At 51.1% G+C, this 17,274-nt stretch overlaps 1 protein-coding gene across 3 annotated transcripts; it reads left to right on the forward strand.

Moving 5' to 3' along the window:
• The first annotated feature begins 779 nt into the window (after positions 1–779).
• LOC120833098 (uncharacterized) lies at positions 780–17,219 on the forward strand. 3 transcript variants are annotated; one of them, XM_078089499.1, is made up of 13 exons: positions 780–914; positions 1,555–1,675; positions 3,282–3,474; positions 3,517–3,893; positions 4,072–4,124; positions 13,667–14,160; positions 14,519–14,615; positions 14,751–14,817; positions 15,382–15,442; positions 15,550–15,646; positions 15,764–15,880; positions 15,956–16,015; positions 16,112–17,219. In XM_078089499.1, the coding sequence occupies exons 2-13, from the start codon at positions 1,636–1,638 to the stop codon at positions 16,199–16,201; spliced, it is 1,746 nt and encodes a 581-aa protein (XP_077945625.1). In that variant the 5' UTR covers positions 780–914; positions 1,555–1,635; the 3' UTR covers positions 16,202–17,219. The 3 variants fall into 3 exon arrangements, with proteins under 3 accessions (XP_077945625.1, XP_077945624.1, XP_040055876.2); XM_078089498.1 differs by having other exon boundaries at positions 3,282–3,893; XM_040199942.2 differs by having other exon boundaries at positions 854–1,172; positions 3,282–3,893.
• The last annotated feature ends 55 nt before the right edge of the window (positions 17,220–17,274 follow it).

A 17,274-nucleotide genomic window follows, 5' to 3' on the forward strand; every position in this document is an offset into this window, starting at 1 on the left:
TGCTCTGCTGTTGCACTTAGTCACATTTGTGGGTCCTGTTGTTTTTATACTGTGCGATGAAGTTATGCTTTTTGTACCGACAAATAAACGTGTTTTTAGTCAAAGTGCAATTCATGGTGTTTGGCTGTGAATAAGGTTAAAGAGATCAGATGCGGATTTTCCAACGTTATAATGGTAGAATCATTCATTTGTGTTGATTTGAATGAGTTTTTGACTTGAGATACTCAAACTACAAAGTGTAGGGCACAGATTTGACATTAGGGGGGCTCTTTGTCTTTGAGGTCACACTCTCCTTAATCAAAAGTCAATCCCTATTCCAATCAAAAGGATTAGGCAGCACACATTGCAAATAGAAAATGATAAAACATGTAAAAGCCTTTGAGATGATTTATTCACTATTGGTCAATGACCAAGTCCATTTGAACCTGTAACGTAGCAGAACCAGGGCTGCTTCTAAATCGGTTCTATCAACCAACATTTTGTGTCTTTTATCCAATTTTATGATTTTAGATTCATGCATATTGAATCGATGCACCAAAAGAGTTAGCAGAAAGGTGATTTCCACCATGCGGATAATACAACTCAAAGTTCATAAAAGCGGTTTGATGTGCAGGCATTCACTGGGGGGAGGGTCGTTTGAATTTAAATAATTTTGCACAACTTCGGGTGCAATAACGCTGCTCGGCCCGGCGCGGTCTGCCACAGCGGGTCACCGGGTCACCGGGTCGGCTTCATATTAAAGAGTAAAGCGGCCGAGGACCAACTAAAACATCCCAGCGGCAACAAGTTGTCCCTATCGCGGCCTGGGGGCGCCCTCCAGCGGACGCATCCAGCGGACGCATCTAGTGGACACATCCAGCGGCCCCTCCGGCCGCCATCTGCCGCCCGGCTCTCTCCGCCGATGGTTTGTTTGGGTGGGTTTCGGTTTTTTCCTCCCCGCTCTTTGGCTTCGGTGTTTTGTGCCTGCGTGTTAGTGAGACGTCTGCAGCGGCAGCATGTCGCGGGGATCGAGAGTGCGCTCGGACGGCGACGCGGCGCCGTGGCCTCTCCTCCGCGGGGACGCACTTGGCGCGCAGCGCGCACGGCCCGCGCGCCGCAGAGACACGTCGGACAGCGGAGAAGAAGAGTTCTCCGAGAACGCAGTGGGGGGGTTTCTGCGCTTTAAAAAAGGGGTTCGTATGCGCTTTTCATTGCTCTTTGAATGCAGACGCGTCGCTTTTAAACGTCGCGTGCGATACGTTGAAGGGGCTTTTATAAACTCACGGATGCACATTTAACTGTCGCGTAAACGGCGTTGGGTAACGTCAAAGGCGTTACAGCCGCATGTTATTCTTTTGGATACAAGTTGGATACAATTTGTTAGTGCCCTTAGTTGAGTTGTTTCGATGGCGCGGAGTTTGTCTTTACCGGAGTTTCAATCTATCCCCCCATTGAAGACGTGGGGGTCCCTGAACCGGTTAACTGTCTATAGCGCAAGCGCATCACTTCATCCCTCATCTTTCTGGATGTCCTCTGCGTGTGTGTTTGTGTGTGTGTGTGCGTGTGCGTGTGCAGGTCACTTTGGTCTGAGCTGTGAAAAAAAGCATCAAACCCCCGCAGGCCCCCCATCATCGGCTCACACACCAATACTGCAGTATGGGTAACTTTTCCAGCAAGGACAGCCATGGACCCACAGGTAGGTCAACACAAAATACACACACACACACCTCAATGAGCCTCAATTCCTTTATTGTTATTATCTTTTTTAACTAATTCGGAGCAAATCACTTAAATCTCCTTCGGTCTGTTAATGGATTTCCAATGTTCGGCAGTACACGCAGACCTGGCAACGTGTGTTGGACTCATGTTTGGAGATATTTTGAGAATAGAAAGTCAGCCCACTTGACACATGAGGTAGAAAGAGGATGGTACAGGAAGAAACACAGGAAGAGAGGGGAGATGACGGGTGAATGAGCGCCATTCGGGATTTTGCAGGCAACACAAGGAGAAGCAAGCTGTGAAAAGGCGTTGTGCATGTGTGTGTGTGTGTGTGTGTGTGTGTGTGTGTGTGTGTGTGTGTGTGTGTGTGTGTGTGTGCGTGCTGAGCTGCAGCAGGAATCTTGGCCGGCCTCCTGTGTGTTGCACAGAGAGTGGTCATTCTCCTGGCGTCCCTATATGATCCGTTCAGGCCAGCTGTGATGAATAGGCAGAATTCCCCAGCTCAGCACAAGGGCAGCGGATTAATCACAGGAGGCCTGATGCTACCTGACACACACACACACACGCGCACACTCATCCTGCCACCCGTGCGCATGGCTGGACGAACAAAAAGCCGAGGTGACACAAGAAAGTTCCAAGACAATCCCGTCATTCTTTCCCAATGATTTGGCTTCGCAGCTGGCCCTGCATCACTTTGCTAACATGGAAAAAAAGAGGGGGAAAAAACACTTTGTTTTACTTGCAATGAGGCTTTAGTCCAAACAAGGAGTAGGTGGAAAGAAAAGACGGATACACGTAGCCCAGTGGTTCCCATAGCTTTTAAAGTTGTTATTAGTGGCATGCTGTTACAGCCGAGGAGAACCAGGCTTAAATCATCCGAGTTATTGCCTTTGTGTCAGGTTTGGAAATGTATTCGCGCCTGCCTGCTGCAAATTGGTCTATGTACGGGAAACATTTCCCCTCTGTGTAAGTGTGTGTGTTCCTGAATGTCAGAGAATGAATGTGACACACAGCGCTGTGGATGAGCGGCTCCAGAGGAATGTCCGTATTAAAGCATTCATCTTCGGGGGCCCGGCCTGAATGTTTGCCGGCCTGCTCGGCTCTCAGAATGTGTTTTTTTTTTCAGTTCCAACATACCACAGTAGTGAGCGGTAAACCTTTTTTTCTTTTAATAGTCTGCCCATGATTCGGTTTCTCCATCAGTTCTTTCAATCCCGTTGTGTTGTATTATTATTCATAACGTTACAGCTTTGTTACTATACTGGATGTTTGACCTAACTAAATCTTTAAGACCAGCCAATCGCCACACACGCTCCCATTACATCACATATACATTCACTCTGGATCTTTCAGTTAGGGAGAAAGAGTAGGAGTCATTTTAAAGGAGGATGAATTGTTATCCAAAGCAGATTACAAATGATATGCATGAGTTCTGTTTGAGTTCGGAACAGTGGGGGAATAAAAGCACAAGTAGCCTCGTAAATTGACAGTTAAACACAGCCAACCAAACATTCAAGCCCCAATATACAGCATGTGTGTCTTTTAAAACGTGTCTTTGCTTTTCTTGTTTCATCTGGATTTAGTTGGGGATAGTTTCCACACTCCTCCTGCCTCTCCACAGACTGATGGGCCTCCTTCCCTGCCCGGTGTCCCCTCTTTCCTTCAAACTACTCCCCCTCGCCCTCCCGCCGGGGCGCCGGTTTCATCGCCACCTCCCGTCCCAGTCCCCCCATCCGGCGGGAAGAAAGCCCAGCCGAGCGCCAACGCCACCACTACCGCCCGCGGTGCCGCTCCTGATTGGAGGCCTCATCCACCGGTCGGCTCAAACAGCTTCACTCTTGGCCTCGGAGTCAGCCCCCTCCACGACAAGTCAGGGAGCACTGTGGGTAAAGGACAAGATGCTCTGGGGAGGAACGGTGGTCCTCCTACTTCCACCCCGCGACCTCTGGCCTCCCAGGGGCGGGCCGTGGCCGTCGGCGCCACAAAGGGCCCCGCCTCTCCGCGTAGCGCCTCACCTGTGGTGGGCGGCTCTTCAGGGCCGAACTGGAAGGAAAGGGACAGCGGTCGGAGTCAGTCTTTACAGGGGGGTCACGAAGGTGGGGACGGCCAGGGCGAGGCGCTGGAGAAGCTGCTGGAAGAGTGTAGGTCAACACTGGGTATCACTGCCAGTCAGGACGGGGCCAAAAACACTGCAGGTGGGAAATAAAACAATATACTTAATATCCTGATGGTGAATCATATCCAGGTTCAGTTCATTGTGGGCTTCGCATTTCCCTGTGTTGAGAAGGGTTGATCTGTTTCCTCTCCTTTTAAACTTTTTAAAAATATGATATGCATTGGAAGTCATCTGACATTTCTGTGTCCTTCCCTCAGAGGTACTAAAGCATCTACTGACAGAAGTGAAGAGTTTGAGGAGTACTTTACAGGTGAGAAAGTTTGTTTGTTTTTAAATATGATCATGGTATGATAATGACCATCACCTAACAACCATTATTGAGCTGCCACCCACCGGCCTGGAAGTGTTTAATTACTTGCAGGCTCACTGGTGTGAAGCGGCACTCTGATTTAGCTCATTGACGAAACTACTATCTGTCACGGTTACTGATACCGGAGTACGGGAGAACCCAAATGCACGACTCGTACACGATGGACAAGACAGGAGGGTTTTAATCAAGGTTCAGGCAGGGTCAAAACCGGGAGATCCGTCAGGAGGCAAACAAGTCCAGAGGGGCAGGCAGGTAATCCGTAGACGAGGACAGGCAGGGTCAGAATCAGGAGGGCACACAGACAGGCAGACAAATCCAAAACGGGGCAGGCAGGTAAATCGGGGTCGAGGAACAGACGAGGTCGGAATCGAGAAAAACAGGATGGTTTCGGGAAACGCTGGAAAACTTGGTAGAACACACAAGACAATCTGGCAGTGAGCAACAGAATGTGACTGGCTTAAATAGTGAGTGACTGACGAGGGAAGGCACCACAGGTGAGGGTGAGGAGAACCAGGTGCAGGAAATCAGGTGACGAGGTGGGAGGATCTGAAATGACAGGAGAGTTAGTGAACATGCAGTGGAGATGAATAGACTATGATGTGAACACCCAGTGAAGATGAAAAATAAACTATGATGTGGACGTATGTGTGACAGAACTCCCCCCTCTAGGGACGGCTCTCGACGTCCCACTGGGCTGGTCCGGGTGTGCTCTGTGGAAGTCCCTGATCAGGGAAGGGTCTAGTATGTGGCGTGACGGGACCCACAAGCGCTCCTCTGGGCCGTATCCCTCCCAATCCACCAGATACTGCAGCCCCCTACCCCGTCGACGAGACTTGAGTAGGCGCCGGACCGTGTAAGTTGGGCCCCCGTCAATGAGCTGGGGGGGCGGAGGGGGTCTGGAGGAGGGTTGAAGTGGACTCTCCAGGACAGGTTTTAGCCTGGAGACATGAAAGGTGGGGTGGACCTTCATGGCCCGCGGCAACTGGAGTCTGACTGCTGCAGGGTTGACGACCCTGGAGACTGGAAAGGGACCCACAAATCGAGCCGCCAACTTCTTGGACTCCACTCTGAGTGGAAGGTCCCGGGCGGACAACCAGACACGTTGTCCCGGGACGTAGCAGGGTGCCGGGGTGCGACGTCTATTAGCCGACCGTTGATACCGGTCCGAGGTACGCAGGAGCGTGGAGCGGGCTTGCTTCCAGGTGCGCCGACACCGCTGAATGAACGCCTGGACAGAAGGGACGCTTGCCTCCAGTTCCTGCTCCGGAAACAGCGGAGGTTGGTATCCTCTAGAACATTGGAAAGGTGAGAGCCCGGTAGCCGAACTGGGGAGTGTGTTGTGGGCATACTCGACCCATAGGAGTTGCTGGGACCAAGAGCGGGGGTTGCGGGAAGAGATGCAGCGTAGAGAAGTCTCCATCTCCTGGTTCATCCGCTCTGCCTGACCGTTGGACTGTGGGTGAAATCCAGACGATAAGCTGACTGTGGCCCCCAGTAGCCTGCAAAACTCAGACCAAAAATGAGAAGTGAATTGTGGCCCCCGATCGGAGACCACATCGACGGGCAGACCATGCAGGCGGAACACCTTCTGTAATAGCAATTCTGCTGTCTCTTTAGCAGAAGGCAGCTTAGGTAGAGGGATGAGTTGAGCAGACTTGGAGAAGCGATCAATTACCGTTAGAATAACTGTGTTACCGTCAGATGGGGGTAGGCCGGTTACAAAATCCAAGGCAATGTGGGACCAGGGACGATGAGGGATGGGCAGGGGGTGAAGAAGGCCGGATGGAGCCTTGTGAGAGGGCTTATGCTGAGCGCAGATAATGCAGGCACTGACGAATTCTCTAGCGTCCTTCTCCATGGTGGGCCACCAAAACCGTTGTTTCAGCAGAGCTAGCGTGCGGATCACTCCCGGGTGACAAGCCAGGCGGGAAGAGTGACCCCACTGCAGGACCTTTGAGCGCAGATTCGCTGGGACAAACAGAAGGTTATCGGGGCAGGCACTCGGTGCCGGTTGCGCTGTATGAGACTGTTTTACTTCCTCTTCCACCTCCCAGGCCACTGCCCCAACAACACATTCAGGGGGGAGAATGTTCTCCGGACTCTGAACGCAGCTCCTGGACTGGTACTGACGGGACAGGGCATCAGGTTTGGCATTCTTCGTGCCCGGCCGGTAAGTTAGAGTAAACTCGAAACGGTTAAAAAATAGAGCCCACCTTGCCTGTCTGGAGTTCAACCGCTTGGCAGAGCGAATGTACTCTAAGTTTTTGTGGTCAGTCCATACCATAAACGGCTGGTCAGCTCCCTCCAGCCAGTGTCTCCACTCCTCCAGTGCAAGCTTTACCGCCAATAACTCCCGATCCCCGATGTCATAGTTCCTCTCCGTGGCAGACAGTTTCCGGGAGAAGAAGGCGCATGGATGAACCTTCTGATCTGTAGACGACCGCTGCGAGAGAACTGCTCCTACACCGGTGTCCGACGCATCCACCTCCACCACAAACTGGCGAGCAGGGTCTGGGAAAACAAGGATAGGGGCAGAGGTAAAACGTGTTTTCAATTCCCCGAATGCCCTGGCCGCTACCGAGGTCCACTGAAAGGGCACTTGTGGGGAGGTTAGAGCGGTGAGAGGAGCAGCCACAGCACTGTAGTTCCGAATGAACCGCCGATAGAAATTGGCGAAGCCCAAAAAACGCTGCAGTTCTTTGCGGGTGGAGGGTTGGGGCCAGTCTGCCACCGCCCTGGTCTTCGCAGGGTCCATCTGAATATTGCCGGCTTTGATGACGAAGCCCAGAAAAGATACTTCCGAGGTGTGGAAACTGCATTTCTCTGCCTTAACGAAGAGGTGATTCTCAAGGAGTCTCTTGAGGACTTGCCGTACATGTATCACATGCTCCTGTGTAGACTTGGAAAAAATCAAAATATCGTCCAGATAGACAAAAACACAGACATTGAGCAGATCGCGGAGAACGTCGTTTACCAGCCCCTGGAAAACAGCTGGGGCATTAGTGAGGCCAAATGGCATGACCAAATATTCATAATGTCCACTGGGAGTGTTGAAGGCCGTCTTCCACTCATCCCCCTCTCTGATCCTGACCAAATGATAAGCGTTGCGTAGATCTAGTTTGGAAAATACGGTTGCCCCTTGTAGCAACTCAAAAGCAGATGAGATGAGTGGAAGTGGATACCTGTTTTTGATGGTGATGTTATTGAGTCCCCGGTAATCAATACAAGGTCGCAGGGATCCGTCCTTCTTGCTCACAAAAAAGAACCCCGCGCCGGCCGGGGATGACGACGGTCTAATGAGACCGGCAGCCAAGGAGTCGCTGATGTACTTCTCCATAGTCCTAGTCTCAGGGGCCGACAGAGAGAATAGTCGCCCTCTTGGGGGCGAGGTGCCCGGAAGGAGGTCTATAGCACAATCGTACGGGCGGTGAGGCGGTAGTGAGGTGGCCCGAGCCTTGTTGAACACCTCCTTTACATCGTGGTAATCCTCGGGTACGCCCGTGAGATCTGGGGACTCAGGAGACACGGAGCGGCTAATGGCAGACGCCGGCTTTAAACAAACCGCGTGACAGTGAGGACTCCACCCAAATATAGTCCCAGTAGCCCAGTCAATGTGCGGATTATGCCTCCTAAGCCATGGAAACCCCAAAATGACTGGTTGTTGAGGTGCATGAAGTACATGAAAGGTGAGTGCTTCACTGTGGTTACCTGACATCTCCAAGCGCAGCGGGGTGGTTTGATGAGTCACCCTGCAGAGTAGCCGACCGTCCAACGCCGTGGCCCGGATGGGTCTCTCCAAAGCGATTTGCTCAATCCCCATCTTGAAGGCCAGGTCTTGGTCGAGGAGATTGGCGTCTGCACCCGAGTCAATCAGAACCGGAACAGTGTAGCTCTTATCCTGGAAAAACAACTGGGCATGGATTTGGGGTCGAGAGGGCATTTCTAATCTAACTTCCCGGCTCACCAGCGCCCTCTGGTTGACTGGTGAGCCCTGTCTTTTACTGGACAAGCGTTCACATAATGACCGCTTTGACCGCAGTACATGCATTGGTTGGCCTGCAGGCGGCGGTGCCTTTCAGCCGGAGCGAGTCGAGCCCGTCCCAGCTGCATTGCCTCTGGCCCCGCGATAGACTCAGAAGGTCCACCCTCGGTTGGTGCCCGTCGCGGTTCCGGCCACTGGCGCGGCGGTGATCCTGAAGCTGCGCAAGCGACCCTCTCTCTTCTCCGCTCCCGCAGACGGCCGTCGATCCGAATGGCGAGGGCGACCAGCTCGTCTAAACCAGCAGGGAGATCCCGAGCTGCCAATTCGTCCTTTACGCGGCTGGATAATCCGTGGTAGAAGGCATCGCGAAGCGAGGCTTGGTTCCAGTCACTCTCCGCTGCCATGGTGTGAAAGTCAATGGAATAGTCGGAAACGGATCGTATTCCCTGCTGCAGACCAAACAGTCCCCGGGCCGCCTCTCGTCCGGGAGTGGCATGGTCAAAAACCCTCTGCATCGCCTCGGAAAACGACGCGACGGAGGAACAGATAGAAGTCTGTTTAGCCCATTCGGCCGTTCCCCAATCCCTTGCTCTCCCTGTGAGCAAGGAAACAATGTACGCTACCCGGGACCTCTCGGTGGGAAACGCGGACGGCTGGAGCTCGAAGGCGAGCGAACACTGTACCAGGAACGGTCGACAGGAACCGGGAGCGCCGGAACAACGCTCGGGTGGAGGAAGACGTGCGTCGGACATTGGAGCGGAGGTGGGTGCTTGGGCAGCAGCGGGGGTGACGTCCGGAGTACGCGTCACCACGGCGAGGTTCCGCAGGTGGTCGCGGAGGGACTCCATGCTGCTCTCATGGCGGGCCGACATAGACTGCATGGCCTCAGCCATGAAGTGGAGCTGCTGCTCATGGCGCTGCAACATGTTGCTTGGATTCGGGGTTTCGGGCTCGGTACGTTCTTGGTCGGCTGGGTTCATGTTTGGCCAGATTGTACTGTCACGGTTACTGATACCGGAGTACGGGAGAACCCAAATGCACGACTCGTACACGATGGACAAGACAGGAGGGTTTTAATCAAGGTTCAGGCAGGGTCAAAACCGGGAGATCCGTCAGGAGGCAAACAAGTCCAGAGGGGCAGGCAGGTAATCCGTAGACGAGGACAGGCAGGGTCAGAATCAGGAGGGCACACAGACAGGCAGACAAATCCAAAACGGGGCAGGCAGGTAAATCGGGGTCGAGGAACAGACGAGGTCGGAATCGAGAAAAACAGGATGGTTTCGGGAAACGCTGGAAAACTTGGTAGAACACACAAGACAATCTGGCAGTGAGCAACAGAATGTGACTGGCTTAAATAGTGAGTGACTGACGAGGGAAGGCACCACAGGTGAGGGTGAGGAGAACCAGGTGCAGGAAATCAGGTGACGAGGTGGGAGGATCTGAAATGACAGGAGAGTTAGTGAACATGCAGTGGAGATGAATAGACTATGATGTGAACACCCAGTGAAGATGAAAAATAAACTATGATGTGGACGTATGTGTGACACTATCATGTTATTTAAGACGCATTTTGCAGGGCCCTCAAGATGAAAACGAGTCAGCTGGGAACGCCCAAAGATTTTACCAAACGCACGCAGCTAGCATACGCTTATTGAGCTAGCTCCAGCTAGCAACAATTACCTCTTCAACCAGCAAAATCCAATGAGTTTAGCGACGTAAACAGGAAGCCGCGCATCAGTCAGAGTAGCGCTTGTGACCTTTCGTCCAGGAGATAACAGCGATACCCCGTCCCCCTCAAACCCCTCCTCCATCGCAGAACCACTGTGGCCCCTCTGGGATCTGCAGCTTTGCTAATGGAGGTCTTCCTGTCCTCCGCGTCTCTTCGGGGCCCCAAAAAGGAAAAACCTTTGAGATTGTCATCTGTCAAAGTTTGTTTGGTTGCCCTTACTGGTTTGTCCTAGACAGTCGGGGTGTGGCTACTTAAATGTGGAAACGCTAGCAGGACACCCGTTTCTTTGCATGGTTAATTTGATTTTTTTGCCACTCTTGAAACACTATTGGGTTCCCGAAGCTAGCGATGTGGAAACCACGCACGATCAAAACGTAAACTCCGCAAGCATTCTTCGGTCCCGTTGCTTGGGCGGTGCATGCTCTCATGGGGATGGCGATATGCAGCGGTAATTTCCTGTGCGACGCTCTGTCCAAATTCTTCCCTCCCCTACGAGGCTCCCAGCTCCCTCTATATCTGCCACAGTTTACGACAGCTGGAATATGACCCAACGATACGCCTCCGTCGAACCCCGTCCCTCTTTCCTCCTGCCCCCCCCCCCCCGTCTCCTCCTTCTGCCTCTATGAATGATCTAGATCATCATATAGAAACCACTCGCTAATCTGAAACACATGACAACCACTTCCTCCTCTACACCACACTTCCCAGTCACCTCCGTCCCTACTTGATATTCACTGCCTGCTTTCTCCTGTTTTTTCCTTCCTCTCTCCTCCGATTTCCCACAACCTGGTAAGGGACCAGGAAACGCTGGCCAGCTGAACCTCAGAGAGACCTGTGGTAGAATGAACCAGTGAGAGGAATTAGAAAATCGTGGCGATCCAAAACTGTGTTTACTCTGGCCCTCGGTGGGGCAATATAAGCCCGCAGAGCTCGCCTTTATGAGCCCTCCCGGTCTGCACCGCTGCCCAGGGAGCCTGTTTGTGTTGCGAGCCGGAGAAAGGGGAGTGAAGTGCGGAGGAGGGGGGGGTTCACATTCGGCTGTTCGGGAAGACAACAACTTGTTTTGTGCTCTGTGGCGAGATGGAGGGTGGAGGGTGGGGGCGCAGTGGCTGACTGGCCATGTGTTTTGTGTGTGCACTCCACTTGAGACGGAGGACTCATGGACACGATTGGATGCATTGAAAGTCCGGGCTGGCGCGGTGGCTTTTGAAGCTCCGCGCCGAAGCCTCCCTCCCTCGGCTCTCCGCCGGTTCTTCAGACTTTTTGCTGCCACTCTATCCCCCCCCGCCCCCCCCTCTATCTCCCCTGCCCTCTGCCCAGCCCTCCTCTACTTCGCTTCCTCGCCCCGTAAATAGTCTCTTCCTCCTCCGTCCATCTTTTCATCTGACTCCTCTAAAGTGGCTTCGGCCTTTTTGCTTTAGCTCTGACCTCGTTTTTTGACCTTTTCAATATAAGAAGTTATTATTCTTCCAGCCCCCAAATGCCCTCGTTGTCTTTACACATTCACAATGTATTCCTGCTGTACTGTAGTTCAGCTGAATTCTAAAAAACACACATGGTTGGACAATGTGCATCGAGCTACAAAAGGGTTTCATGCGATGTGCCATCTGCCTGTGCTTATGCGCACCACCACTCTTCAATTGTTTTGACCGACAAAAATGAAAACACTCATTCATGGGTAGTGTGTGTGTGTGTGTGTGTGTGGGGGGGGGGGGCTCGTTAAAGTTGTGCTCTCTCCCTTCTGGAGTCCTCGCCGATCACAAAGCCCCGCTTTGGAATCAGTTCCAGGTGAACGCCGCCGGAGATTTCCAGGAATGATCTCCCGGTTCCCTCTCTGCTTTCTTTTGCTCTTCGCTAGGCTGCTCCAGCAAAAAGGGGGCCGGTCCCTGGAGGCCACGCAGGCTGTTCACGTGTAGAATGAGGATTTACGGGTGTCTTTTGGGGAGAGGGGGACTCTCTGTGTCACATTTGCAGTGACAAATTAATGGCAGTGACGTGGGACTGGCCCATCTAAACGTCTGACGTGGGACTGACGGGCAAATTCCCTCCGACTGGCCCATCTAAATGTCTACAGACGTTTAGATGGGCCAGTCGGAGGGAATTTGCCCGTTTTGTGCGTTAGGTTGACTGCTGTAGAGAAAGTGAAATGTCCCTTAATAGCGGTAACGGCCTATTCAGCCTGAGCTGGAGAGGGGAGCCGAGCTGGGCCGTTTCCCCCGAGAATGTTTCAGAACCACGATGGGTGTGGAGGGGAACAGATGGCTTGCACACACGCTGACACAATCATGCATGTGCATGCATCTGATACCACATCTGGTCTTGCAGCGGGACACTCGAGTTCCAGTTTTGTCTCTTAAGACTGACAATCCACACCCTTATCTCAGCGGGAACCTGATGAGCACTCCTTCCTGTTTCTCCAAACGGACATGCTCCAGTTGGAGTCGTGTCCAGATAACAAAGACGAGATCCTTCAAGGCCAAACGGGTGTGTTACTTAATCGAGAACATCTCTAAACGACCACGATGCTACTATTCATTTGACGCATTTTACCGGAGACAATGCGCCGCAGCTTAGCCCTGAATGTGCAGAGAAAGATGAAGTGTGGTTTAGTGGTAAGAGAACGAGGGAGCTGCACGTGGGAGAGAAAAGGGTAATATGAGATGTGTGTGTGTGTGTGTGTGTGTGTGTGTGTGTGTGTGTGTGTGTGTGTGTGTGTGCGCAGTGTAATCAAGTCCAGCTGTGGTCTTGAGTCAACGGTCAAACTCTGATGTTGCCTCCTCCTCCTCCACATCTCCATCCATTCGTCATCTAATTACCAACCGCTCCCCTCCTCCTCACATCTCCCTCACGTTCCTCCAAAGTCTGAACCGTATTAAATCTGTGAATGATTTCATCCACTTTTTTATTATATTCCCTCTTGTAATATAATAGTTGCTCAACCTTTCTTTTTAGGTCCTGGTGTCTTTGCCATCCGTCTTCCTCAAGAAAGGAAACTGAGCTTGTGTTCAGTGTCATGTTTTTTGTGTGGGATTAATTTCATTCATCAATTCAATTTTGTTATGAGTAGTTCACACAGCAAATAAAAATTGTTTTGGGGCTGGAATATTTTCCGTCCCGGAAAAAGGTTGATTTATAGGACCTTTTGCGCCAGAAATAAAGGCACCATCATCCAATTTCACTGTGCGAAATGGACGAACTTCCACGTACACATACGGTTCGACTACAGAGACTCAATAGTCTGGACCGGGAAAGCCAGCTTTATTATTCCTTTAATCTTTGACATGCTAAAATCATGCTGAAAAAATGCTGAAATCTTTTTTTTTTCTTCTAAAAGCTGAGAACAAAAGTGTTTTTTTAGATGACGTGAGCAAACCCTTCACCATCCAGTCGTGCCTCGTTGGAGTGGACCCGCCAGCTCCCGTCCTCTCTGAAGCTTGTTGCTCAGTTCGGTTCAACTCTCCAAATAGATATTTGATTACAGCCGTTGTCTGCTTAGGCTCCAGCTATGTTGGTTTGTGGCTGTCAGTCTAGTTTGGGTTTAAAAATGACATTTTTGTCCTTTGATATCCTTTGTATTCAGTTATTGTATAAATAGGATTTGCAGTAGAATAATATCCGCTGTAGGAATTGCCCGTCTGTTCTGATTTTATAATGGATTTTGACCCAGAAGTCAAATAAGAAACTAAATCTGCTGCTAGACATTTAAATGACTGAATATGTTCTGTTCTTTACCTGAACCCCCTCCCTGCCCCTCCGTTCTTTGCCCTCCAGACAGAACGCGGCGACTGGCTGCAGTTCCAGGCTGACCTGCAGGTGGCGGTGGCGGTGGCGGACCGCCTGAGGGCCGAGGCCGAGGAGGAGCTCGCGTCGCTGCGCTCGGCGCACGAGGACGTGGAGCGGGAGCTGGCCGCTTCCCGGCAGAGACAGGAGGAGGCCGATACGCACCTGGTGGCCCTGAGAGGGGAGCTGAAGCAGAGCAGGCAGAGGCTGGCTGCTGTCGCCCAGGCTCCGCGTCAGGAACCAGAGAGGCCCAACGGAGAAGCAACCGAGGGCTCTGAGAGCAACCGAGGGACCCCCAGGGGCCGGGAGAGGGGGCCGTGCAGGCCGGGGAGGGGAGGGGCCGGGGGCAGGAGTCAGGACGGGCCGACGAGGAGTGTCGAGGACGCCAGAGCGGACTGCAAAGGTGTGACCCAGCGTTACCTGAGGAACGTGACCAAAAAGGACGGAGAGGAGGCTCGAAGGACAGCCACCACAGAGAGGTCACGGTGAGGTGAACTGTGTGACCTTTGTGTGATGTTTGGGGAGGGGGGGGGGGGCGGGGGCGAAGGCGAAGGAACACACTGATGCATCATCTTCGCGTATAAATGGCACTTAAATGTGTTCCGACCGTAAGGTATTTCCAAACAAAGTCAAGAACCCACCACATTTTTTCTCTCTGACCCACTAGTGGCAAATAAATACTATTCACCAAATTTGGTCAGGTCGGTGATGGTTGTGTCTTTTGTCTGCGACAGTTCAAACTGCTTTTTCCACAGCTGGAGTGAAACACCTGTCTAATATGATAAAAGTGGTTGATTTGATATATGTGGCCTGTTCTCCTAACTCTGTATTTTAATGTCACAGAAGCCTTTCCAGACTACCTGCTTCCTCGGGCTCCCCCACCATGCAGAATGGAACCTTCCAGCCCCATTCGGCCTCAACCGTTGGCCTGACAAACAAGGTGAGATCTTCAGGATGCACCTCCATTAGAGTTGGCTTCTTAGCCAGGAAATGCACGCACGCTGAATTCATGATTTGAAGATCGTGTGTAGTGATTCAAGCAGAATTTTGAATGAGTGTTGTCTTGTTTGTGAAGAACTCGGGGCAACTGAGAGGCCGAAGAAGTCTGGATTGGCAAGACAGCCGGTCGAGTAGTGAAACCGGTGGGTTTGTTCATATTTTCCATGTAACCAGTTTTACCCCTTTACATATTTATGGTGCCCTGTGTAGTTGTTGTTTATACAGCAAATGGGTCGCCATCACTTCGACGACCTAAATGCGTCAGACTCACATCACTGCTGTCAGTACGATGCGCCACTGTACGCCATTTACAAACACGCTGTGGCGCCTCGAAAATAAACTTTTTGTACAGTTTGAAAAGGGATCAACTGGTGTACTCAGACGTTGGATCTGGGAAGAACTCCGTGCTCTTCTAGACTAGTCTGGGCTCTAATAAGTGGTGGAATATGATTAAGTATATTTAGGCTACTGGCACTTGCACTTTACCGGAGTATTTCCATTTTGTATAACTTCATACATCTTGTCCACTGCATTTGAAACAATAAGAACATTTTAATCTATTTAACATATGTTATATCTTACAGCTCACTCTGCTGCCCTTTAGACACGTAGAAAGATAAGCATCTTTGACCGTGCCTCCCTCCACCGCTGCTTAGTGTTCCTGATCATAGCATGCTGTCGTGTAATGACTTATGGTTCCTTTGCAGGAAAACGTGAGGGGTCTCTAAACAAGCACAACGCTACCCTCACTGAGCTGCCTCCCACCAAGTGAGTCTTCCCCCAAACACCCACACGCTGGCAAAGCATCGGGCCTTCCTGTCAATGACAGGGTCCAGGGTTTCTGTTTTCATATATAGTCTTTCACACTTTGTCAGGTCCCAGGATGGTTTCAACCTGCTGCTGCGCCGCCACGGAGGCTCAAAGAGAAACTCTCTTCTCCGCTGGTGTCAGAGCCGAACCCACGGCTACGAGGTGATTCCCGGATCCAGGATTCCGTTCACACGAGCAATGGTTTGTTCAAACCTATCAGCTTATCCGGTGCCACCGTAATCCTTTCTGTCCCCCCCCCCCCCCCCCTCCTCCGTGCAGAATATCGACATCACCAACTTCAGCAGCAGCTGGGCCGACGGTCTGGCCTTCTGCGCCGTGTTCCACACCTACCTCCCCTCACACGTCCCTTACGCCGAGCTCACGCCGGAGAACAAGGTAGGACCCGCCTCCTGCCGCTTGTATAATTTATAGGACCATGTGATTGATGGTGTTCGTTCCTTTTCTTTGTAGAGGGAGAACCTCAGCCTGGCGTTCAAAACGGGAGAGGCCGTTGGGATTGAACAAATCCTGGTACGCCTTCGTGTCTTTTAGAATTGCAAATTGTCTCCTTCCACCACGGAATGAAGGTCTGAGCTCACAAATGCGTTTCCTTTCTTTGCTCCGTAGACGTTAGAGGAGATGCTGAGAGCAGGAGGTCCTGATTGGCAAAGGGTCCTGAGCTACGTGGAGAACATCTACCGTCACTTTGAGATGTGACAACCCGCAGCGGACCCTGAAGGACAGAAACCATATTAGTTGAGATGGTTCCCTGAAAACTATTAAATGCCTTTTCTTGTGTCGGGAAACTTGACGAAAGACTTGATGTCAAAACATAAAAGTATTTCAAATGTGCTACTGTGGACCGAAGTCCCCTCTGCTTGTAAAACGCTTCAGAAAATGTCCTCCGACCAGCAGTGACATGTTATCATTGTCCCATTCATTTTTATATTTTTCGTACACTCAGTCTCCTGCCATTTGATTTATAGATCAGAATCTAGACAAAGTGGAAGTAGATAATATGACCAATTGAGACTGATAATAAAATACATTTTACATATGATTGACCATCATATAAATTAAGAATATGGGGGCCTTTTTTTATGGGGAAGATATATGTATAGTCTTCACACTGGCCAAAATTACTGTATGTCCTTTTATCAAATCTGTAGGAAGTCCTTAAACTGCCAATGTGTGATTTGCCTTTTAAGCTCGCCTGTGACACTCTGCAGAGATTATACTTCTTCCTAGACTTTTTTAGCACTCTGTAAATATGCACTTTTGCAAACACCTTGTTGGTGTACGAATGTATTGATGTACAGTACAGATGTTACACAACCGCTGCCTTCCACGGGCTCGGTATGGTGTTAGAAAAGGCCGCAGTCAGAGGATGCGTCGGGTTCAGATTTCTCTGAACACTACGTGCGTTTTCTCACAGCGAACGCAGTGACTGAATGGCAATGACCAAAACAAAACAAAAAAGTGCCTGCATGTTAACAAAGGTGCGAGTTGCATTACAGGAGTGACGTAAGCGAAAGTACCAGCCAGCATCAGCTCAGGTGACACCTGCATCCTCACAGATGCACGGAAGCGTTCTGTCGTGTCACACTGCTGCCAAGAAACGGGATAACAAGTTTCAGCAAATGCAACGCGGGAGTTTGTGGCCAAAGTACCAACACTTTAAAACATGTTTATATGTATGTAGAGTGAAATACCAAAGAAATAAAATGTTAATATGAAGTAAATTGCACTGTGGGTGTTGTGCATCCCTGGGAATCCCAAAGAACAACTTT

The sequence above is a fragment of the Gasterosteus aculeatus genome, chromosome 15 (assembly GCF_964276395.1).
Source record: "Gasterosteus aculeatus chromosome 15, fGasAcu3.hap1.1, whole genome shotgun sequence".
Lineage (NCBI taxonomy): Eukaryota > Metazoa > Chordata > Actinopteri > Perciformes > Gasterosteidae > Gasterosteus > Gasterosteus aculeatus.

Bases quoted from the DNA above. Each gene is read 5' to 3' on its own strand.
- LOC120833098 (XM_078089498.1), top strand. From the start codon at position 1,636: ATGGGTAACTTTTCCAGCAAGGACAGCCATGGACCCACAG. The intron at 14,161-14,518 runs GTGAGGTGAACT...TTAATGTCACAG, and splicing joins GCCACCACAGAGAGGTCACG to AAGCCTTTCCAGACTACCTG. The intron at 15,881-15,955 runs GTAGGACCCGCC...TTTTCTTTGTAG, and splicing joins AGCTCACGCCGGAGAACAAG to AGGGAGAACCTCAGCCTGGC.